The sequence below is a fragment of the Meleagris gallopavo genome, chromosome Z (assembly GCF_905368555.1).
Source record: "Meleagris gallopavo chromosome Z, MGAL_WU_HG_1.1, whole genome shotgun sequence".
Lineage (NCBI taxonomy): Eukaryota > Metazoa > Chordata > Aves > Galliformes > Phasianidae > Meleagris > Meleagris gallopavo.
This window is the reverse complement of record NC_139435.1, coordinates 9,076,706-9,099,711: the sequence shown is the minus strand read 5'-3', so window position 1 is coordinate 9,099,711 and position 23,006 is coordinate 9,076,706. Positions and strand designations below refer to the sequence as shown.

The 23,006-nt window shown below is 45.4% G+C and overlaps 1 protein-coding gene and 1 long non-coding RNA gene across 7 annotated transcripts in view; one reads left to right on the top strand and one right to left on the bottom strand.

The window, feature by feature from the left end:
- Nucleotides 1–22,729, bottom strand: part of LOC100550826 (phospholipid-transporting ATPase FetA-like) — a 75,871-nt gene extending 53,142 nt beyond the window's left edge. The window contains exons 1-3 of one of the 6 annotated variants that reach the window (XM_085212740.1): nt 22,469–22,729; nt 8,926–9,097; nt 6,035–6,113 (exon numbers count right to left, since the gene is read on the bottom strand). In XM_085212740.1, coding sequence (XP_085068866.1) covers nt 6,035–6,077 — 43 coding nt within the window. In that variant the 5' untranslated portion in view covers nt 6,078–6,113; nt 8,926–9,097; nt 22,469–22,729. Of the gene's footprint in view, nt 1–6,034; nt 6,114–8,911; nt 9,098–11,459; nt 11,876–11,906; nt 12,201–22,468 lie in introns of those variants that run through there. The other 5 variants (XM_019610325.3, XM_085212738.1, XM_085212737.1 and 2 more) reach the window with 5 other exon arrangements.
- On the top strand, nt 10,830–18,848 carry LOC146542128 (uncharacterized). Its single transcript, XR_014880314.1, has 4 exons — nt 10,830–11,094; nt 14,082–14,434; nt 15,029–17,220; nt 17,586–18,848. It is a non-coding gene; the product is annotated as an uncharacterized LOC146542128 (long non-coding RNA).
- Nucleotides 22,730–23,006: the final 277 nt, after the last annotated feature.

The window sequence follows — 23,006 nt, the reverse complement described above, 5'->3', positions numbered from 1 at the left end:
TCTAAGCTATTCAGGGCGCTGAACTGGTATCCTTCCTCCTTTCCCTCCAGAAACCTTATAAATAACATTGTTTCCCTAATTTTTTAAGCCCTTTTACAGATCACCAGTTTTCATCTCTGCATGTGGGCTGTTCTCATCCCTTCTAAATTACTAATTTAAGCCCTCTTTACTATGTTAGCAGGTAAATATATTTTTACTTTTCCCTCAGGAAAGCTCCCACCTGCCCCGGCTGGGTGGTACAAACCAATACAGAGGCTTCATTCAAGACTCTGAAAGTGCTTAATCCCTCACTACTTTTCTCAGACACATATTTCTCTTCTGTCACAACAGGAAAAAAATGTGCAGAGAGACTGAAAATGCTTGTCCAGTGCCCAAGAGGAAAAAAGAAGCAGAGCTCAGCTGGTCCATGCTGACCTGGCTCCACCTATTGTGTTAGGTACCCCTTCAGAAATTTTCTTGAGAGTAACAGCTGTTACCAAAGTAGATGACAGAGAAAGCATAATCCCATGATGGACAGATGCACAAAGACATCTAGAGCTGCTAGTCTGGGCTGGCACCCTGCAGGTATTTATTCCTCTCTCAGGACACAAGCAATTGCACACAGCATGCTGCAGCACATCCATCTCGATACCGGCACTCCTCACTTTCAGAAGACCCAAGCTCTTAGCAAGCGTCAGCCCTTTTGAAGCAGTGTCCTTTAAGGCCAAAATACAACGCTTTTTTTAATGGAAAGATTTTCATTTTCCTTGCTGGATATCATCCAGTACCTTCGCTAAATCAAGAACAACCACAAATGGCAGAGGGTGCCTCATCCAACATCAGCGAGCCAAACTTTCCCTCCTCCAGTCAGTCCAAAGGAGAACCACCACTGACCACTGACCAGAGGCATGTGGCAGCACCATCTCAGTGATTTTATTTTGGGGGAAAAACAAAACAAAAACAAACAAACAAACAAACAAAAAACCCCTAATAATAATAAAAATCAGAACCCACTATATTAGACCAGACAACTCCTAGTCATTTCTGTAACTGTTTGGGTAGAAATAAAGACGCTTGGATGACTGCTGTAAATAAAAAGTAGTGAAAATCTACATTACCGCAGCTATGCCTGGAAACCACAGCTCAGACTATTCTGGATGTAGATCCAAGTACATATGTCTTATCATGCACTGGTAATTCTGGAAGCATTGAGGAAAGAGGAAGGGAAATCTGAAAAGCGATCGCATGACAAGTTTTTCAGCTCTTGAAACTTTTCTTTAATCTCTAAGTAACTTGTATTAAACTTTCTGCTTCTGCAAACTGCAGTTACAAATCACTGGAAAGAACAAGTGGGATCTGTGCTCCAAGTTATCATCTCACTGCCACTGAAAACTATTTTAAATTATTCATCACTGGAAACTCAGCGTACATAAATATGGCTTAGTGCCCAGGTCTTGGTCTAACCATGAGACCAAGTCACTGGGAAAGTTGCTGCTTTCTCAGGCAGACAGATTTAGGAGCTAAACCAGAGAGTAACATCTGGATTTAATAACATGAAACCTGTGCCAAAAATGAGCTATGAATGTAAGTGGACGGCTCACCAGCCTTCTCATTTAGGGCTGTTGCATGGAAAAGTCCTGCAAAAGGTTAGATTTGAGGTCTAGTCAAAGAGCTTGGAAATTTGCTGCTGGTTTATGCTTAAGGAGCAAGTGCCAAGAGCTTTAAACAGGCCTCTGGAAAGGGTTTGTAGAAGTTAGGTCTTGTGGATCCAAGGGCGGGGGGAGGTTAAGATCTGCCTGGTTGTGCCAAGTCATATACAAACTAGGGCCTGATATCTCATGCTTGAAACAAACACAGCCCAGTTAGGGGAGTGCCAGAGTAACCAAGCCTGACAACAGAACTGAGACAAACTCTATAAAATAATAAATCTCTGCTCCACCCTTTAAACAAGTGACCTCAACAACACAAACATCACACTGGATGAGCTGCAAAAAGTGGCAGCTGGAAGCTGAGCTCATCTCCTGCCTCGCCTGCAGAAGGGCTCTTAGCAAAGCCATTCACCTTACCAAGTTGTGAAAGCTGTAGCCTCATATACCTTGTTCCTCAGGGCACATATCTGATCTTCCTGCTACAGTCCTTTAGGAGGCAGACATTAGGCCTCACCCCAAGAGGCTGTAGGTAGTCTTAAAAGATCTCCACCAGTTGAAGCACACCTTTGCTTTCAAGACTTGCAATGAAGAATGATAAAATCACTTATATAACGACCTCTAAGATCATCTAGTCCAACTCCAACCCATTTCCACCATGCTCACTAACCACGGTTAACCATAACCATAACCCTCAGCTCCATGTCTCCATAGTAATTGTTCTTTTTTGAGAGAAAAGGGATGTATACAGCAAGATTCTTGAGTATCAATCCAGAGTACTTACAGCTGGGTTAAAAAATACAGGCTTATTTTCTGTAACATACACCACAAGATTTTCAAACTACAACATGGCATTATCTTGATGGGACCTGAGTGAGTTCTACACAAAACCAAATTCAGGGCTCTTGATCCAACAAGATCAGTGCTTTAATACAAATCAGAGAGTAGATGTCTACAATATCTACAACATCTACATCATACAGCTGGTCTGAGATGCAGATAAAAAGTGAAACTTAAGGCAGTTAAGATGCCCCAGGCTAGGTTCAGGTTGGATATTAGGTAAAACTTCTCAGAAAGAGTGGTCGGGCACTAGCACAGGCTGCCCAGGGAGCTGGTGGAGTTCCTGTCCCTGGAGGTGTTCAAGAATCGAGTAGATGTGGCACTGAGTGACAGGGTTAGTGGGCATGGTGGAGCTGGGCTGGTGGTTGGACTAGATGATCTTTGAGGTCTTTTCCAGTGTTAATGAATCTAGTCTGAGTATCAGCGTAACACCATAAGGTTCCGAGGGCTGACATGCCAACTCCATGCCACAAAACCAAAGAGCATCCTTGGCTTAAAACGTGCTCTGTCATGGTGCAGCCATGCGCATGCAGCTGGAGGAGATACAAGAGCCAGGTGGCTCAGAAATGGGAGAGGTAAGGATTATAGCTCAGACCTGCCTGGGTGGACACAAGGCCAACTGCAAGGTAAACAAAGGTATTCTCACTACTGACTTGAAGGAAGGGCTCTCAAGGGCTCTGTGTTATAAAACTGCATGGTTTGAAAATGCAGATACCCCTTCCTCTGCAGAGCTTCTCTGGCTGGATGCTGGCAATCACACGCCTTTTCATCTCTGAAATGGACAGCTTGTACTGAGTGTGAGGAATTTAGTTTAGAAATCTGGAGGCAAGGCCATTCAGATACAACATCATAAACAGAATTAGCCTATTCCTGCCTGCCCTTTCCTCCATTATTAAATAAGGGTCTTCCCTATCATATCATTTTATTCTCAGAATAACGAGAATACTCGTTCCTCCTAAGGAAATTAAATGCAAGAAATGCACATTTGTGTCAATGGATCGTGTTTCATGGACACAGTGGAGCACAGCAACTGGAATTTGCCAGCACAGGTGAAATATTTCATGTGTTTCTGCACAAGTTATTAAGGAAAGATGATATTTTTTTTCTTAAGTGGGTCTTCACTAACAGAACATCCATTTAAGAGAGACCTCAATTTTCATACAGCAGATGCAAGGTCTGAAATTAAAAATGTCAAGGATGAACTGGAATTATTTCCGCTTGAAGACCAGTAAATGTTTAACATAATGCTAAAGTTCAATATTGGGTCCTGCCCTTTTCTAGAAACAGCATTTGATATTATCACCATAAGGAAAGAAGAACAAGGAAGGGCTCCAAAAGGACGCCTTTGTTTGTCCACCATGTTTACACTTGTGTCAAAACAGGACTGCTGGGAGGACACAGGTCTGGAAGAGGTGCTGGATAACCTTAAAAGAGAAAGCATTCCCTATGAGGTCTTTTTGGGAAGGGATGGAGTGTGCCTCCCCTATCCCTTCTCCTGCCTTACTGCTAGCTCTGATTCTTCCTTCTCTTCCTCCCTTCCTCCTCCTACTATGTCTCACCCACCTGCCTTAGCTCTGGGCAAGGGCTGGGGCTCTCCAGCTCTCAGAAATGCAACAGATTATTTCTCAAGTAGCATTTGCATTTCTCATGTGTTGTCAGTCCGCTTCAGAATGAAAAATAACAATATTCAAATATTTCAGCAGTGAAAATTCTGTGTCATCTTCATTTTGGGAAAAAAAAAAATAAATTTGGAAATTTTATTTTATTTGGCTTAGATTTTCTTTGGTATCCTGTTTTGAGTAATACTCGTTCAAAATCATTTGGCCACTATCAGCACGCCAAATAAAGCAGCTGAAATAGGTATTTCACTTCATTTTGAAAAAGCAGTCTGACAGTGACTGGCTGGCACATATCACATCCTTTACTAGAAAACATTATCTCAGACATGCACCACAGCTTGACACAATTGCACACGCTGTCAATAGCAGCAATACTCAGTGATAGGAAGTGATATAATATCATAAAAATAAATACAGATCTGAAACAAACTTTGAGAAGCTTTTCAATTCACAGTTATTTTCCTAATGGGAAATTGTATCCAAATAAATATATTTTTCACACTTGGTGTCTGTTGTGATTTTTCCTGCTGGATATTAACGGGAGTCCCAAAGGTCAGCCAAGTTTTAGGCCCATGGAGTGAATCTTGGGCTGTACTCCTCCTCAGGAGCTGCTCGTCTCAGCTGAGCCCAGACCTCAGCTGCTCAAATACCATCCGCCCTTCAGCAGCAAGAAGGAGAGCCCTGTGCAGCTTTCCAAAAGCCTTGTCCCAGTTTAAGCCCCTCCTCTTCGTCTCACTGTGCTGAGCTGATGGACATGAAGCTGCAGCAATGATCCCATTTTGTCTTCAAATTCTTCAAAATGTGCAAACTGTACTCTTTGGTATGCACGTTGGGTTCAGGGTACTTGTGGACATGAGTTTTCCCTGTTCTCTATTTCTGAACATTTAATAGATGGCACCTGACCATCTCCATCCTCAAGATACAAAGCACCAGTGCTGAGTTCTACTGCCATGGGAACTATCCAGTGAGCAGAGATTTTCCCCATTTCTCAGCCACTGCCAAGGCTTGATCCTTATTTCTTCACAGACTTCTGAACCAGAAGTCTTCCCTCTACTCTTACCTTAGGAAATACTCATTGCAAGTCAAGTCCCACTGAAAAAGACTTCACAGATACTGTTTCCATGGAAACACCACTGCTGCTTACCAAGAGATGTAGTCCACTTTGACTTGAAGAACCTCACTAATGCTGACATCTTAGGAATTGGTTTCCTCCAACAACTTTTTTGTGCCTGATATGGCAGGGACTGGAATTAGATGATATGTGAGGTCCCTTCCAACCCAAGCCATTCTATGATTCTGTGGTTCTGTGATTCTATGACACACAGACTGTATGATTTCTAGACCCCCAGCGTGTGGGGTGTTCCCTGCAGAACAGCCTCATCTGAATCACAGAATCACAGAAAGGTTGGAAAGACCACCAAGATCATCTAGTCCAACCATCAACCCACACCTCTGGCCACTCTAAATCATGTCTCTCAGTGCAGTATCTCCACAGCTCTTGATCGAGGATGGTGACTCCACCAGCTCCTGGTGCCCTGGGTGGACAGAGGCTCACAGACCAGTTTGTGCTGCCTCCCAAAGCCAAGAAGGAGGAAGGCCTAGGGCTGGCAAAGTCTCCTCCTGGGATCCACAACCTCCTCCTCCTATCAGAGCAGCAAACCACACAGCACACTGCTCCTCCGCACCTCCCCAGGAGATCTAGGTGGAAAGAACGTCACAATCCAGACCTCCCCAAGCCACCACAGCCTGCTAACTTTGCAGCCTGTTCTGTTTCCGATCTCCTCCTGCTCACTGGCACACAGCACTTCCCCAGGGCAGTATGAAATGCAGGAAGAGCAAACAGCGTCTTCCTCCACCTGCACTGCAGCTGTAAGCTATGCTCCCAGGCGCGCTCATACGTCTGCTGGATTTACATTCCTTACCTAAAAGGCATTGCCAGGTCTCACTCACCTTTCAGTTTCTTCTTTCCAAATTTTAATCCAAACAGAGACATCCCAAAACTTTATTTTAGTCCAACTCCATGGAATTTCTGTAAGAAAAAAGAGAAGGTAATTCACAGCGGTTTCTTCCCCACAGCATAGCACAACATGAGACACGTACCTAATTCTGGCTCATTTTAAAGGCAAAACCATCTCAGGTCTGTGGGCTGCAATTCCTCAGACTGAACTACTTTATCTTGGGGATTTTGGTCTCTTTAAAAGGAATGGGTCTAAAAAGAACATTCCTGCTACTTTGGTTCTACATGAAAGGGAGAAGTCCCCTCCCAGGACTTGTGCTTTAGGTGCAGAGAAATAGGGCATCTACCCAGAGCAAGACCAGCCTCCCTGAAGAGCAATCTATTGGTAATTAAACTTCTGGTGTTCTGTTTGCTGGGAGGACTTTAAAGGTCCTTTGGTGCTGGACACCAGCATGGGAAAAGCCAGCAGTGCCCAGCGTGCCTGAAGCAACAGAACACCGTGTTACTGCTTAACAGGACAGGAGAGCCAAGGTGAGACGTCTGAGGGAATCGTGATTTATCTGGAACAAGTTTTCTAGGAGCCAGAAACAAGTATTTGCACTGTGACATTGATCATATTTCAAGGAGGAAAAATAAAAGTTCCGGATAGAGAACACTAACAAAAGCAAGCATGCTAACTTGCAGACATACATACTGTACCAACAGAAACAAAACATACTGAATTTAATTCTCTTATTTAAAATCCTATCTGATCAGTGCCAGAGTAGGGCTGTCTAAGGAAACAAGCGTAGCAGACAACCTATGCTGGAAACAAACACTTGTGAAACACAGCCTGTACCACTGTCCCAGAGTACTGTTGATATCCCTGGGCTGTGCCTGGTGCAGACATAGGCTTCACACCTTTTTTTTAAAATGGAGGTAAACCTTAAGGAAAACTCTGTCGTTATCGTACTTGCTTTTCTGTGTCTGTGTTCTATTTTATGCTTTCTGTGTGGATATATCCATCCAATGACTCTGTGGCTGAGACTTTGGGCATCGTGGCCAATGGGGAGATGCCCCTGCCCATGGCATGGGGTTGGAACTAGATGCTCTTTACGATCCCTTTCAACCCAAACCACTCTGGGATTCTCATTCCCAGCTGTTTTTAGCAGCCTGAGATATGCCTTCTTATCCCTAGCTGACCTTGCTCTGTCATTTGCAAAATATTTTTCCATCGTGTTTCGGGATGATTACTATCATCCCTTACCAAAACTTGCTTGCTAGCATTGAGACCTACCCATAGGTTGGTATGAAGATGAGGCTTGCTCCCCATGCATCCAGAAGTGAAGACATTGGCTTTCCTGGAGCTCCAGGATCTGCAGACCCCATAGTTAGCACTATGCCCATGAGCATTTGGTACAAGTACACCGCTGAACATTTGGCTTTATTTGTCAAATGTTACAGAAGGACTATCTGCAACTCCAAAACCTCTCCCAGCTGTGCACTCCAATGACAAGGGATGTATTTTCAACAGGGGGGAAGAAAAGTATGGTTATGTACATGGAGAAGCAAGGAAGAGAAAGAGGCTCTATGCCTTCTTCCAGCAGTAAACATGAAAGAGCCAATAGAGCTCAGATCCACATCTCATCAACAAACATGAAAATTTTTCCAGCTCCAAACATGGGTTTTGTTAATGACTGTAATTGTTAGATCACCAGTATCAGATATGAGCTCAGTGTGGCAACAAGACAGCAACAATACACTAACCTGGCAGGCACAGCACCTTTACTTCCTTTGGTTTCTTGGCACAATTGATGAGGATTGCATTCCTTGCACATCTTTGCTCAGGAGCAAATTAAAGTTACCACTGTGAGCACCTTGATTCAGCACAAATAATGCTGCATGCCCTCTGCTCCCACACTGCACTGCCTTTTAGGGCAGATGTTGCTGATAATTTTGCTGTGTCCATTCACACCAAATTCACCTTCCACGTGTTATTTCTATCACAGATTTATCACAGCAGCTTACTTAGCCAAAGTGCAGGAATTATGAACCCAAGCTGACCCAAACCTGTCTGCAAAATTCAATTCCTGGCTTGTCCTAACAACAATGCTTCCTGAGAACGTGTCAGTCCTCAATGGGCACACATGTAATACCACTGAAGGCCTGACACACCCCTGTTGTGCAAAAGTGTACCCTTTATTTTCATTCTATTACAAGTACCTCCATTTTCTTGTTATTATTGACTCATACATCTAATCCTCATGCTCCTTTACTTAGCAAACCACACAGCATGCTAGCAGCCCGTTTTATGCCAGTACACTTCCATTCTTGTGGGTGCCAGTCCCAGAGGTCATTGGCTACAAGCATGAAAACAAACCTAAGCATATGGTGGAGGAGTAATCCCTTGTGGTGCTGCTCCAGATCCTGCTCTAGTTGGTGCTGGTTGTCATGGCCTGTACAGCAAGATGGCATCTCCTGGGTGATCCTCACTCTGCCTGTCCTCCATCCCAGCTCTTTTCCTGGGCAGACCTGCAGACTGCAAGTCTTCTCATGGGCAAGCTACATCCCAGATTTCACCTTATTCACATCTCAGTTCAGTTTTCTTTATGCCTTCATTTTTTACTCTTTTTTTTTTCAAAATTGAGATTCAGTTTCCTTTTCATACATTGCAACTAAAGGCTCTTCATCCCCTTATCACTCATGTGCACTGCTTTGGTCTTAATTTCCCATTGTGCTTTCTGGAAAAAATGATGTCTCTCATATGTTTCATTTTTATGTGGCGCAAAGCACTTCTCAAATTCTGGCAAACCACTTTCACAGCCTCCTATTCCTGAATTAACCGAAAACCCATAAAACACATGAAAAATTTTGGTAATCAGAAGACAGACCATTTCCTGCTTGCCTTTGTTTCCCCTGGCACCAGCTGTTTCCAGATGCAAAGTGAAGCACTGCTTAGACCTCCTCAAGCTGCCTCCCCTGTGTCAGCACCGACTGGCTTTTCCAATGTTCCATCTTCTCAATGGTTTTGTTTCCTTTCTGTTTAGTCCAGATACCTCTCGCTGCTCCATGATGCACTGGGGATAGAGAGGTCTTTAATCACACAGGTCCAGCTCCTTTGCCTAGCAGGACACAGCTCACTCCCCTGTGTCTCCACAGCCTATAGCATAAAAGTCATTTTAAACTCCAGTTCCCACTTCCCAATTTAAGGGGATTCATGAGCTATGAATACATTACCCTTTTTAACTACTGAAAGCTTTTGTACCTGTAGCACTCTAGAAACCATCTAGATGAGATGCCACCACAATGAGGGGTAAAAAAAATTAGGAACGGGACAGCAAAGCAGTGATGAATGGAGAGCAGATGGTCCAGATGGAAAACATGGCTGCTTTCTTGGCCCCATTTCTCTGGGCGTAGCTTCACAATACATCAGACTCAATGATAAATATGAACTAGGAAATACTCAGTGCTTCTGCTCCCATCACCTCGCTCCAGACTCTGTGAAATGATCCACACTAAATAGAATCACTTTTGGAAGGGTTATTTCAATCCAGATCATGAGGCATCGTTGAGTACAGGCTGAAATTCCTGAGCAAACATTGTTTTTAGCAGCTCTGAGGTAGCAGCAAATTGTGCTCTAATATTAGAAATGAGCACCCAGAGACCAAGTTAAACAGGCAGAAAAACAAGATTCCTCCAGCCACCATACACAGTGTGGTACTTATAAACTCCGAATAACTGAAATAGATCTGCCAGGTAGATTCAGAATCCATGCCATGCTTTCACTCACCAACTTTCTGTGTCAGATCAAGTTTTAAAGTTATTTTTGTTTCTGTATTTAGTTTATGTAACAACCACAAATATCCATGTCTTACGTTTTTTTTCTTTTCTTGTGCTGAAGTACCAAATGATCAACTAAATACCCAACAGCTCAACAGATGAGAAAACACATCCCAAGCACAGTGCATCACAATGAGTTCAAGACTGTCCATGTTGTAGCCTTGGTGAAGCAATGCTGTCAAGCACCAGGACGTGAAACAAATCAAAGCCCCAGATTTTGAACGCATATCACCATAAGCTGCATTTGAAAGCATAGCTGGGGAAATTCAGAGGGTTTAAAATACACGAGGTTCCCCAATCTCTCTGCTTTTTTCATCCCCAAACTGCACTTCTGCTAAGGGATGCATGATGTCAAACACTGAACCAGAAGTCACATTTGCTCCTGGGTATCACAAAGAGGGATGTGATAGCGGTGCAACTCTTTCTAACGCTCAGGGAAGAGCAGCACAAAGGCCTGGCATGCTTGGCATGGACTGACCTTGTAAGGTGCCAGGTAAAGTTATGTTTGTAAAGGGCCTCCTTCAAAGGTCTGCTGTGTTAACTCTTTCAGACAAACTACTCAAATTCTGGTTCCTGAGAGTATAGTGCCTTTTCTTCCTCCTATCTAAAGCAAATACTAATGTTTCAACCAGAAATGGTTGGTACTAATCATCTTTAAAACTGGTATGTGTCAGCACGCACTTTTTTCCACCTCTCCTTACACCCCCTTTTGTTTGAACACCTCAGAAACAAAGCAGGCAGCAGCGTGTCCTGCATCCCCCCAGGTGGGGGACACCGAAAGCAGGTTGCAGACATGGCAGCTAAAACGTTTGTTTTCACTCTCAGAATCAGGCTCCTTTGGGGCTGGAATGGGGCAGGTATGAATTCACGTAGGAATAAGTTGAAGAAACTAAACACGGTCACTCTGAACATCAGGCTTTGCAAAAGAAGTGGTGGCTCAGATTTAAATCTATTCATTCACTACAACGACTTTGACAGCCACCCTGAGAACTCCCCGGCGCGTTAAACACTTGAAGGTGTAAGTGAGATGGGGTGAGCCAGCCCCTCAGCCAGCTGGACATGCAGAAACCCAGGAAACTGCGCAGCGCCAAGCGCTGCTACCCCCTCCCCTCCAACACACCAGCGCAATTAGCTGTAATTGCCGGGAAACAGCCTGTTATCTGCCACGTCTCAAAGCCACGATCCAACATCCTCCATCTGTCTTCATTAAAGCACCCCTCAGCGCTGACACCGGGTAGGCGGCCGAAACGGGCGTGCGCTCCGCGGGGCGGCCGCGCTCGGTTTACGGCGCGCAGTGGTGCGGAGTGGTGCGGAGTGGTGCGCTCCCCCCGCGCCGTCGAACAATAACACCGCGGCGGCCGCTCCGCGCGCTCCGCCCCATCGGGTCTCTCGCGAAGGAGGGGGCTGGGAGGTAGGATGGCGGGGGGGGTTTGAAATATATAAATAAGTAAGAAAGAAGCTCAGCCCATAGCACGACGATTAAGCTTTATAAAGTTGCCCGGGGTTTGGAAAAGCGTAAGTTTCCCGTGTCCCCCCTGCACCCCCCGCGAAATGTTGACCGAGGAGAGAGGCTTGGCGAAAGGAAACGTTCGATCTTACCCTGGAAGGCTCCTAAAAGTCACAGCAACAGAGCTGCTGCCCTCCATAGCACTCCTCTGGTCTCGTTTACTCGCAGCTCGATCCCCTCCCAGGATCAGCAGTTTCAGCGGTGGCATTCATCTAAGGAAGCAGAGCCACGTGGGCATCTTGTGCTTCTCTCCCACCCCGAACGATCGATCCGGCGTGGCCCTGCTCTGCCATACAACGTCCCCGGTAACTACTGCACTTACTCCAACTTCCCTGCTTCTTACTTCAGTCACTAGGCTTGGCTTCTCGCCAAATCCTTCCTCTTTTTTTTTTTTTTTTTAAATTCTGTTTCCTGTAGATAGGGAGAGAGTAGCGGTTCCCTTAAAAAATTAAACACCCAGCACAAAGAGCTGCAAAAGACCCCACTTGAGCAGAGCACCCGGAGTGACTCTGCAGGAGACAGCTGATCTCCTCACCTACCTCCTGCCGATGCAGAAGCGTTCAAAGCAAGAGGGTGAAAGCGTCCAGCATATCAAATTGCCTTAAAAAAGAATGAACCTGGTAAGGGATCCATCTCCCAGCAGCTGCCACCCCGCGCTGTACCGCTGAAATAGTCAGGATTCCCTAAACCCAGAGAAGCTCTACAAGTTGATCCCAAGGCTCCACTTGCACGCTTTCAGACAGTCGCGAGCAGCAAAAACTCTGCAGAGAAAAACCTCGTCAAGTAGAATTGCATAATTGCGACCACAGAGCTTCCTCCAGCCCGTCGGAGGATCGCTCAGCTGCCAAGACGTCAGGGGTTGCTCATCGCTGCAGTGTGACCTCCTCTTGACTGCCCGGACACCCATGTGGCCTCATTGCCCTCTGGAACACTCCTTGCTGAAAGCCCCAAGTGCCTCGAGGAACCTCTCAACCTTCCCCTGTCTCCTCATCTCATTGATTTCTTTCCCCAAGTTATGGGACCATATAGGCAGTGACCTCCTATATGCCAGAGCCTGTCAGGTTCACTGAAAGACTAAAACTGGGCCAACGACAGCAGTAATCCACCTTCCTGTGGACTGCAATTATTCCGCGATCACTGCGTTCTTTGCCTAAGATGTGTCAACAGTAACATCAGCCAAATGTATTTCTCTCACTGCTTTTTTTCTCTTCATCTGCAGTGTTTTCCCACTGGGTTCATATAAATACTGCTAGAATTAATTTCAAGTCTACACGTAAATACTTGAATGATTAATCAGCTGATTAATTGTAGTCACTTAAGAGACAAAGTCTTCGCAAAGGGTATTTTCTGGAAAATGAAGTTATCTGAAGTCCTATCAAGAAAAAAAAGCCATAGAAGGCCCTGAATGCTGCAGTGGCAGAGTTTCTGTGGTCACAAAGGGGTCAGTGCAGGGTGGCAATGAACAGGACCTCATGACACCAAAGGCAGTTTCTGAAGGAAGAGTAATAAGAGCCTGTACCCCTTTACTTTGACTCCAGGGATGTTCTTCCAAGCTACATCTGTTTCAGACAATGTTAGCTAATGATTTCACACTACTTCTACTTGCTTTGCTGCTATCTTTGTACTTGCATCACTTCAACATTGGCCACAGTCATTTCTTCCTTCCTGGAGCAGAGTTCATCTCCTCCCTTTGACATGAGAGTGGACTCAACCACAGAATCAGCTGGCCTTGAGACTTGTTTATACATCAAGATGGCTAAAAATCAGATAGGTTGTTTTGTTCTTGATTTTTGACTGAATGAATGTTGGTACTGTCTTTTTCCCTCCGCTATACATTCCCCATGCACTTCAGTCAACCTGCACATTTAAGTTTGGCACATGAAGCATTCAGAAGAGCAGCAGTCACTTAATACACCAAATCATCTCTGAAATCTCTTGTTTTATGCTTTTGGCCCTTGGGAAACAGCTTCCCAATCATCACACCATTTCCTTCCTCCTTTACAGATTTCTAAACACATCATGGAGGGATGCTTTCTGTTTATAGGAACAAACAGCTACATCCAAACCGTGGTTCTTCACCTTTGGTTCCTCCACTTTCCCAAATGACCACCAGTTGCAGAGGGCTGGATGGATGCCATTAAGATCTTATCCTACCACTGTAGTTGGGAGAATGACTTCCAGACACTTAGCCTGTGCTGGATTTCAACTACACTCAAGATGCAATGACACTGCCTCCTTATGGACCACATCCTCTGTGCCTCTAAACAGCAATGCTGAGATCCTCTCTGGAGGACACAGAACCCAGTCTTGCCTGGTGACTTACTGAGGCTCTCGGTGGTTTAAGTAACCAGAGAGCATAACCTGTGTAGAGAAAAACAGGAGGAAAATACATCCTGGAGCATCCCATAGAGCAGACAAAATGTTAGCCCTAGTGAAAGTCCTCCCTATGCAACTGCTGTATTTAAGACTACTTTCAACCTGTATACTTTCACACCTATCCTATGCAGTTCAAAATAGGCACCAATGAGCTTTGCTTTCTGCTACTGTCTTCTAACTCCAGCCCAAATTGCAAGGTCTGAAATTTGACTTGCTGCACAATGGCTGGTACTTCTCATTACAGAGCCAACCAGTGCATACCCCAGACCCCAAACCATTGTGGTCTCCTTCTATACGCTATGCTTTTCTCACCCAGCTTTCCTCCCTGCTTCTGACAGGCTCCAACAAGGAGAGGGATAAGGAGCAAGCCCCACTTTGGAGCCCACAGACACATCTATTGTGGTCAAGAGCATCTATAAAAGCTGCAAGGGACCATATGGACATCTTGTCCCACTGGCAGACTTTCCATCTCCTGTTCTTCTTGTCCTATCGCTAGTTTCCTGGAGAAACTCCCGTTGAAGCACAACTCATCTCCTGAAATGAGAAATTCCACACTACCCTACTGGAAGGGATGCTCTGGATTCCCTCCTCCACATGAAGCTCCTTGGGTGCAATCTGAAGCCTGGTGCACAGCTTCAGCACTGCAGGGTCATACCACAGTAATCCCATACCTCACTGCTTATTCCAGCAGGTGGGAGCTGACACAGTGCTGTAAGATAAATGCCGAATGGAAATGGTCAGAATATAGTTTCAGTGGGCATGTGCAGAATAACATGGCTCATCCCGGTCAGAGTTCTGTGGAGTGCCACTTACCTGTAGAAGGAAAGGAAAGGAAAGGAAAGGAAAGGAAAGGAAAGGAAAGGAAAGGAAAGGAAAGGAAAGGAAAGGAAAGGAAAGGAAAGGAAAGGAAAGGAAAGGAAAGGAAAGGAAAGGAAAGGAAAGGAAAGGAAAGGAAAGGAAAGGAAAGGAAAGGAAAGGAAAGGAAAGGAGAAGGGAGGGGAGGGGAGGGAGGGAGGGGAGGGGAGGGAGGGGAGGGGAGGGGAGGGGAGGGGAGGGGAGGGGAGGGGAGGGGAGGGGAGGGGAGGGGAGGGGAGGGGAGGGGAGGGGAGGGGAGGGGAGGGGAGGGGAGGGGAGGGGGGAAGGGAGAGGGAGAGGGGAGGGGAGGGGAGGGGAGGGGAGGGGAGGGGAGGGGGAGGGAAGAGGGAGAGGGGAAGGGAGGGGAGGGGGGGGGGAAGGGGAAGGGGAAGGGAAGGGTTTGTGGCTCAAAATTCCCTTTCTCCATCAGACCCCTGTCCCAGTGCTGTGAGTCTTTAACAAACAACGATCCTCTGGGGAAAGTCATGAGAAATCCACAGCTATACAGCTGCAGCCTCTTGCCTTCAAAAGGAAAGAAGCAACCAGCTCTGCTAACTGTGGGTCTCCTCTTCCCGGCACCAGCACCAGCTAATGTGATACCTTCTGACATTTTAAAGCAGCAATTAAATTAATCCCTGTCTGTCTGCCCCTTCACAGCCCATTGGACACAGAGCAGAGGTGAAAAACTTTCAGTCAAATGGTGTTCATATGGGTTCAGCTGCTCAGATTACACAGAGGAGGAGATAAATTTTCCATTCAATTCTGCAGGGAATGAGGTCCAAGAACACCCAGTCCCTGAGTTTTCCAGTTCCCACCAGATTTGGTAATTTGTGCTTATGAACTCCATCAGTTTCATTGTCCAGGTAGGGAAGGAGCAGCCTGAAGGATGAAAGTCCTGCAGGTACCTGAAATAGCTGCTAGGTGATTTGAAGGAAGAGCAGGACGTACCCTGTCATAGGGTTATGTTCTTTTACCATAAATCTATGCCTCTTCACTTGCTGGTGGCACAGCATGGGGAGAGCACAGGGTTCAACCGGTGGCAGCCGAGATGTGCCACAGTGCTTTTAGCACATGTTTCCTAATCACCTATGGTGGACTCTCAGGGGGATTCTTGGGAGGGCTTGTTAAAGGCTAATCATGCCTGCATGAGTAGAAAGTCTATGGCTAAGGATAAGGCAGGAGCCCAGCCTGTGAAAGGCTCAGATCAGAGAGCCCTTTGTAGCACAGATATTACACAAGATCTCTTCTTGTTTTTTGCAAGAAAGTGGCTGCCATAGACACCTATACTATATCTGGTGGCACTTCAGAAACCACCACGTGTGCTACTCAGACACATCACCAAACCAGCTCACATCACTAAGGAACTGGGGTGCCCCCAGTGGAACCCCCTGCTCAAACACACTGATGACATCCAACCTGTTTTGGTCCATCAGAAAGCCTAAGTGCTGTACAGTCTTCACTCTGGTGTGCACTCATGGGAGAAACAGCACTTTTAGCATGATGCTACATGACCCTAAGGGCCGTGTAATGGCTATAGGCAATGCTTAGTCTTCATTAGTCATCTAGAGAAACTCTGCCCTTGTGCTTTCTCTATGAGGGCTCCCATCAGGCATGCCATCAGGTGTGAAGGCAGTGGGAGATCTCTGTATCTTCAGGGACAGATAACGTATGCATCACCTATGGAGCTGGGAATTATTTGCCTAACTTCTTGTGATTTACTTTACATATTGTTCTGACAATTAGCCTTCGTGTGAGAAGCTCAGGTGGTGCTCTGAGAGTTTTCCTTTAAATGTCATGTCACATCCACTATGCTCATAAAGACTTTAGCCATAATTCCAAATTAAACATACCACGTGTACGTACATCAGCACTGCCTCTTTTCCAAGTTACAGTCACATCTACCCTGCCAAGAAAAACTCTGAGGCAACCTGCTGCCATCCGTGACATTCTCCATAGTACTGACAATCTTTTGTGTACTTTGTATTATCATTCTATATCTATACCGAGCGCTGACAAAGGAAAAAGGAAAACTCAACCTTGTGGCAAAGGAGCACGGTCAGGATGGAGTCAGGGGAGAAAAAGAAAAGAGAAAAAAACAAAAAGCCGCCTTAATGAGGCACGGGGAGTCTGGTGCATCAGGAAGAGCAAAATTGGTTCTCCTCTGAACAATCAGATTTTAGCTAATTACCCAAAGATCTGGAACGGCTGCTCTAATGCACCCGGACATAAATATGCACAAACGCACTGATTTCTCCGGAGATTTCCCCAAAGAAACTGCATGGCACTTTCACCAGCAGTTTGCCCTTCCAGCACAGAACGCCGTCTGCAGCAAAGCAGCAGCGCAGGGCTCTGCCAGCACCGCCGTGATGCAGGTGTGCCAGGGCCGGGCACTGGCAGTCTTTGCTTCTATTCACGTCGGGCTGTTCTTTCCCTTGCTCTCAGGTGTTTAACAGAAATGCATGTTCCTCTGCACTCAGATGGCTGAGAACAAAGAGCCGCATTATTCTCACCTCTGTGCTTAAGCGGTGGATTCCCATTTACTTGAATAGAAGTCGTGCACAGAAATCCCTCTGCAGCCATACAAAAAAAAAATAGGAGTCATCAGGAGGCAGAGTGACGGAGGTGGGCACTCTCTTCCCCCAGAATACTGCAGCAATTTAAGAAAACCTAGATAGGGATGATATAATCAGTGAGAAAATCAGGGATTGGGTGCATGCCCACGGGTGCTGGGGGTACAGCTCTAACTTGAGGTTAACCACAGCTACGTCATCTGTTGGGGTGAGATGCAGCGTTGCAGGAGGTCCTCTGGTATGAAGATCCTCCTATTTCAAAGGGGATGAAGTAGTTGGACTCAGTGAACCTTACGGCTCCCTTACAACTCGGGATATTCTGTGATTCCATATGGAAAGGGAGGCAGGTATTCAACTTAACCCCTTGTTCCCTGTGTTAGGATTTCTGACACCATGTTTTGTTTTCACTGCTTGCAGAATAAAAGCCCCACCAGAAGAGGAGGCATCTGCAGCTTCTGACAGCAATCAGTGTGTCTGTGTGCCTGCTGAAGGCAAAAGTGTGCAGCCTGAAAACAGGAGTATGCTGGAGAAACCACACAACAGAAAACTAAATCAGACTCTGAGAGACAATAAGGAATGAAGTCAGGTGTCAGCAGTGCTGTGTGGTACCAAGGAGTGCCTCATCCGGGGAAATAAAAATTAAGTTAACTTTAACTTCCTCGCAGCACTGAACTGTGGTAGGCAGCAAAGTGCTGCTCATGCAGGACGTGGTACATCCTGAGCCCATTGCCCCGTTGTGGTATTGGTGCCCACAGTGCACAGTGCCCACACTACCCAGCATCTAGTTCCACAGCTGCATGGTGTGGGTGAAGAATAAATGTCTTCTAAAGACAGTTAATACCTGGACAAATTCCCTGGCACAAAGCAAAATGCTAGAAAACGTGTAATCCCCTAAGATCTCTGCAACGATGATGTAGTCAGAGCAGAATGAAGGCCCTGTGTAGGGAAGTGAAAGTTATAATTCTATTAGAAAAAGTAAGGTTTGATTAGCTTTGGGGGCAAAAGTGGTAGAGAAGTGCAGATTGCACAAAGGTCAGAGCGTTTCTTTGGATGTCATCCACTAATCAAGGAACGTCTGCACAGGGAAGGTGGGTATGACCTTTTTCCAGTGGTCAGGCTGCTGTTTTGGCTTTAGGAGGAAAAGGAGGATAAAACATAAAGGGGTCTGGCTAAAGCTGTGTTGAAAATAATGTTTTGGATCGTATCTGAGAAACCAGTTATGCTGCTCCAGGAAAAAAACCTATATCTATATCTATATACGTCTGCAGAATAGTATACTTATATAGTATATTATGTATATAGTTGAAAAATAAACAACAGCACATGTCGACCTGCCCAGCCCTCCTGCAGCCCAGCTTTTCAGCTAAGGCCAACCAGAAGGTAAAGTGGTGACAATCTAGAGAATGCTGGTTTGTTGCAAGCATCCAGAGTCAAGAATAGTTACGTCCACCAGATGTAGCTGGGAAACCTCTCTGGTACGTGGCGCAGTAGTGAGTAGCACATCTATACCTTGAGACCTCCAAAAGACATTTGGGACATGAGGCAGTCGTGCCAGGGCAGCAGGAAATACCTACAGACCAAAGTGTATATTGGTTCATTAATCAAAATCCAGAATGGCACTGCAGGACTGATTCCAGTTATACAATAAACATCACTTCAAAAGTTTCAAAACCTGAAGAAGTGACACGATGCCTCTTCTGCTCAGAACAGTTCTAGGACAGACTCAAGATTCAAAGGCAGGGAAGGAGGCACAAAATATTATTTTAGGGTTTGTTGGATCTATGTGGTGTCACTGAGCTTTTTGTAGTTACGGTTGCTGCTGCAATTTAGATTCTACAGGCTGTCTCCAGGATTTACCATGAATTGATGATGGAAAGATTTGAATGAACAATTTCTTTCACCTTACAAGTGTCCAACAATTTTGACCAGGTTTGTCCATTTTTGGTTTCTGATTCTGTTTGTTAACAAAACAAGAAGAGGCCTCCCTGCTGCCTCTTACAAACATCTGAAGGAAAAGACACAATGGAAGAATGAAGTGGAATGGAATGGAATTGAGTGGAATGGAATGGAACAGAAGGAGAAGAGAGGGGAGGAGAAGGAGGGGAAGAAGAGGAGGGAAGAGGAAAGGAGAAGGGGAGGGGGAGGGAAGGGAAGGAATAGGGGAGAGAGAAAGGAGAAGGGAAGGGAGGGGATAGGGGAGAGAGGAAGGAGAAGGGGGAAGGGAGGAGAGAGGAGAGAAGAGGAGAGGAGAGAAGAGGAGAGGAGAGGAGAGGAGAGGAGAGGAGAGGAGAGGAGAGGAGAGGAGAGGAGAGGAGAGGAGAGGAGAGGAGAGGAGAGGAGAGGAAAATTGGAAGAAACCTAGTAAGTCCAACTTTCTAACCACTTCAGGTTGAATCAAAGAGAGCTGTGAACACAAGGCAGCAACAGGCTTCATATGTGAACTTTGGGACCTAACAGAATGAAGTGAAACAGCCCTACAGAGAAATTTACGATTTCAGTAAATTGTACTGAAAAGCTCAAGAAGCCAGTGTGTTGGAAGTGCTTACAAATCTGTGCCTTGTTCATAAGGAACGTGCCTTACACCCCAACCTGGTGCAAAGCTAGAGCCCTTAGGGGAAAGAAAAAGGGGGGGGTTGGGGAGGGAAACCTGAGTCATAGATCTTTGAGTCCACAAGAACACTGCATCAAGGACAGAGGGATCTGGAAGTGAAAAGCAAGAGGAGAGATCCTGGTCACAGTGCAACAGAGAGATGTGCTGCAACCAACCATAAGTTAAGCAAAATCATCGTTCTCTCACATCTGTATTCATATTTTTCATAGTGTTGTAAAGCCAATGGTAGAGATGGAAAAGTAAAATAAACCTTATCTGTCTGAGAAGTGAAATGGCAGGTGGGTAAAGGCTCACCAACAGTCCTGATAACAGCAGTATAAGCTGCACACAACTCTTGCCAAAGAGCTGGGAAAAGGGAAGGTCTGCTTAATGTTAAACCAGTGGGTAATCCCAGGTGGCCTCTAAAACTACAACCTACAGTAGCTACAAGGGCAATAAACTCAGGATCCCAAACAATGGAATAGGAAGGAAGCAATGGATGAAAGCTTAACACACTTAACAACCAATAGAGGTGGGCAATGAGCTGCACAGGCCCCTGGACTGAATCAGAGAGAGAAAAAAAATAGCCAAGAAACATGGAAAGGACCCTTGTTCACATACAGGTGGAGTTATTGGCCTTGTCCATGGGGCATGTGCCCAACATTGGCCTTGGATTCAACACAGTATTGTACAGCCCCAGCCCAAATATCTCATACTGCTGTTCGTCATGTGGGGAAAACCAAGAACCATGATCTACTTTCTTTTCCTCCTTTCAACGTTCCTCCTTGGGGTACAGATTTGGAAACACTGGTATACTATATAATTCAACTTAAGAAGTGGGAAAACCGGTTTTTAAAACATATTTATATTTAAATGTATCCAGTGGCTGTGGACAGTAGAGCAGAACTCACCACTTTGAGCTTTCCACCTCATAACTAGGGCACTCATGTGACTTTTCACCATCGTCATTATATCATCCTGCACATATACAAGAATCAAATCCTCCTCCTCCTGGGATCAGTGCTGAGCACATGCATCCTAACAGGACTTAGGCTGGACATACGGGTGTAAGAGTTTGGACAACTCTGTGTGCTAAGCACTGTCACACAGTGACAGTCTTTCCAAAGCAGACAAACAACTGATAAGTTCTGGGGACCTGCCTATGTGACAGTGATTAACCATTCCCAGTGATGTTGAAGCAGTTTTCCAGCCTGACTTGAAGAGAGTTATACTCCCAGCTCAACTTTGATGTCAGCAAATTACTGTGTTTCACTGTTCCCTTTCTTTCAGTTATATCTTTTTTTTTTTTTTTGCGTAAGCCTGGAATAGCGACTTTCAGTTCTGCTAAGATTTATGTAGGTCATGAATATGTTAACAACTAGAGCCAAAGCTAAAGTGCAGTTAAGTCATACATTTCACTAAACAGAGATCCACAGGGAGTTTTTACTGCTGAGAAAACGAAGGCATTCACTTCAAAGGAAGCAAACAGATCCTCATGTAATGTGACTTTCAAGTTATTTTGCTCTGTTTTTTTTGCAGCTGAGTAATGCAGAAAGTGCCTCTGTCACTGATCATATGGCCTTAACCTTTCCTTTAAATGTTATTTCTGAAATACTTTATCATTTGCAGAAATATAGGTTAAGGACAGTGCAGCAAGTTAACTTCAGCATAAAAACTGCCCTTTTCCTTGTAAAAAATTCATGCTGGTTTCTGTGGGACTTTCGCTGGTGTCAGTGAACTGTCATGTCTCCATGATCAGAGAGAAGAGCAATGCCGTGTTGTGAAAACCCTTCTTCAATACAGGGCTATATAGTCACACTGCTGTGTTAAGGGTCGAATTGTTACCGGATACCAGGGAAGGATGTAAGACAGCCTATATCTGAGCCGCAAGGATTCTGGGGGAGAAGTGGTCATTTTTATCTGTAACTCAGAAGGTACTTAGGATGTGTTTCATCTAACCAGATCTCCACATTCATAAAGTCTTTGGCTGCCCTTAAGTTGGCCTCCTAGTCTCATACCTTTCACTTTCAAAGGCAGTGAGACACAGAATGATAGAATCATTAAGGTTGGAAAAGACCATTCAGATCATCCAGTCCAACCCCTGCCCACCCCCACCATGCCCACTGACCACATCCCTCAGTGCCACATCTACACAGTTCTTCGACATCCCCAGGGATGGTCACCTCACCATGTCCCTGAGCAGCCAGTTTCATTTATCACTTAATATACCACTGGCCAGAAATCAGCACTCATTAAATGGTTCATTGGCCACTTTGAGCTCTAGAGGCAGTTACGATGCAAAACCTTTTCTGATGGAGGCAAGACCATCCTAGGTTTCATGCCTTCATTCTTACATTAAAATACAGTTGCCAGCAGCAGTGGTGGGGAAAGCACTGAGCATGTTTTAGACCCTAAGCCAGCAGAATGAATGGGCATTTTCTCACCAATTTTGGTTACTGAAACCTTGCTTCAGCAGTCCCAACTCCTTCTATCTTTGGGTGTTGCTGATAGAATAAAGCTGGTGCTACATAAAGAAAACCTAGACACAAAGAGCTGTTCTCCACAACCAACCCTCAGAGATGCAGCACGATCTACTATGCAAAAGAAAAAAAAGGGAAGAAAAAAAAACAAAACAAAACAGCAAAAATAACTGAAACCTGAGCTCTTTTGCAACGATCTACTTTTCTTCCAGAAGAAGAAATTTACCTACCTGGCTGTTCTTTGCTGTCTTCTCTATCTGAAGCTGTTTGCCAAGATAAGCAGAAGGATTATGCTCAGCACCACGCAGGGAGCTGCAGCCTCTGTTCAGATCCCTATGGGATAATTCAGCAGAGCATGCCAGGCTGCTCCCCAGCAGGGCTGCAAAACTCCCTGGGGAACACTATGCTTTCCAGGTAAGCCTGCTCAGGGACAGAAGTCACAGGATGTCTCGGTGTGCTTCACGTCCCCAGCAACGGCTGCGGGAAAAAAAGGCAAAGTTCCCCAAGCTGTGGGTGGAACATGGCACAGCGTTGCACTGAGTAAATAAAAGCAATTGATCCTTGGACTCAGGTGTGACATTGGGCATTAGGAGGGTTGATACCACGGGCAGGGCTCTGTATTTCATCTGAGAAATGCAATCTTAAGCACCTTTTTTGTAGCAAAAGCAGTAGCCAAGGCTGTAAAAAAGACATTGCACTCAACTCTCTGCAGTCAGGAGACTTAACTTCCTCAGACAGCACACAGATGGAGACCCTCAAAGGTAAAAG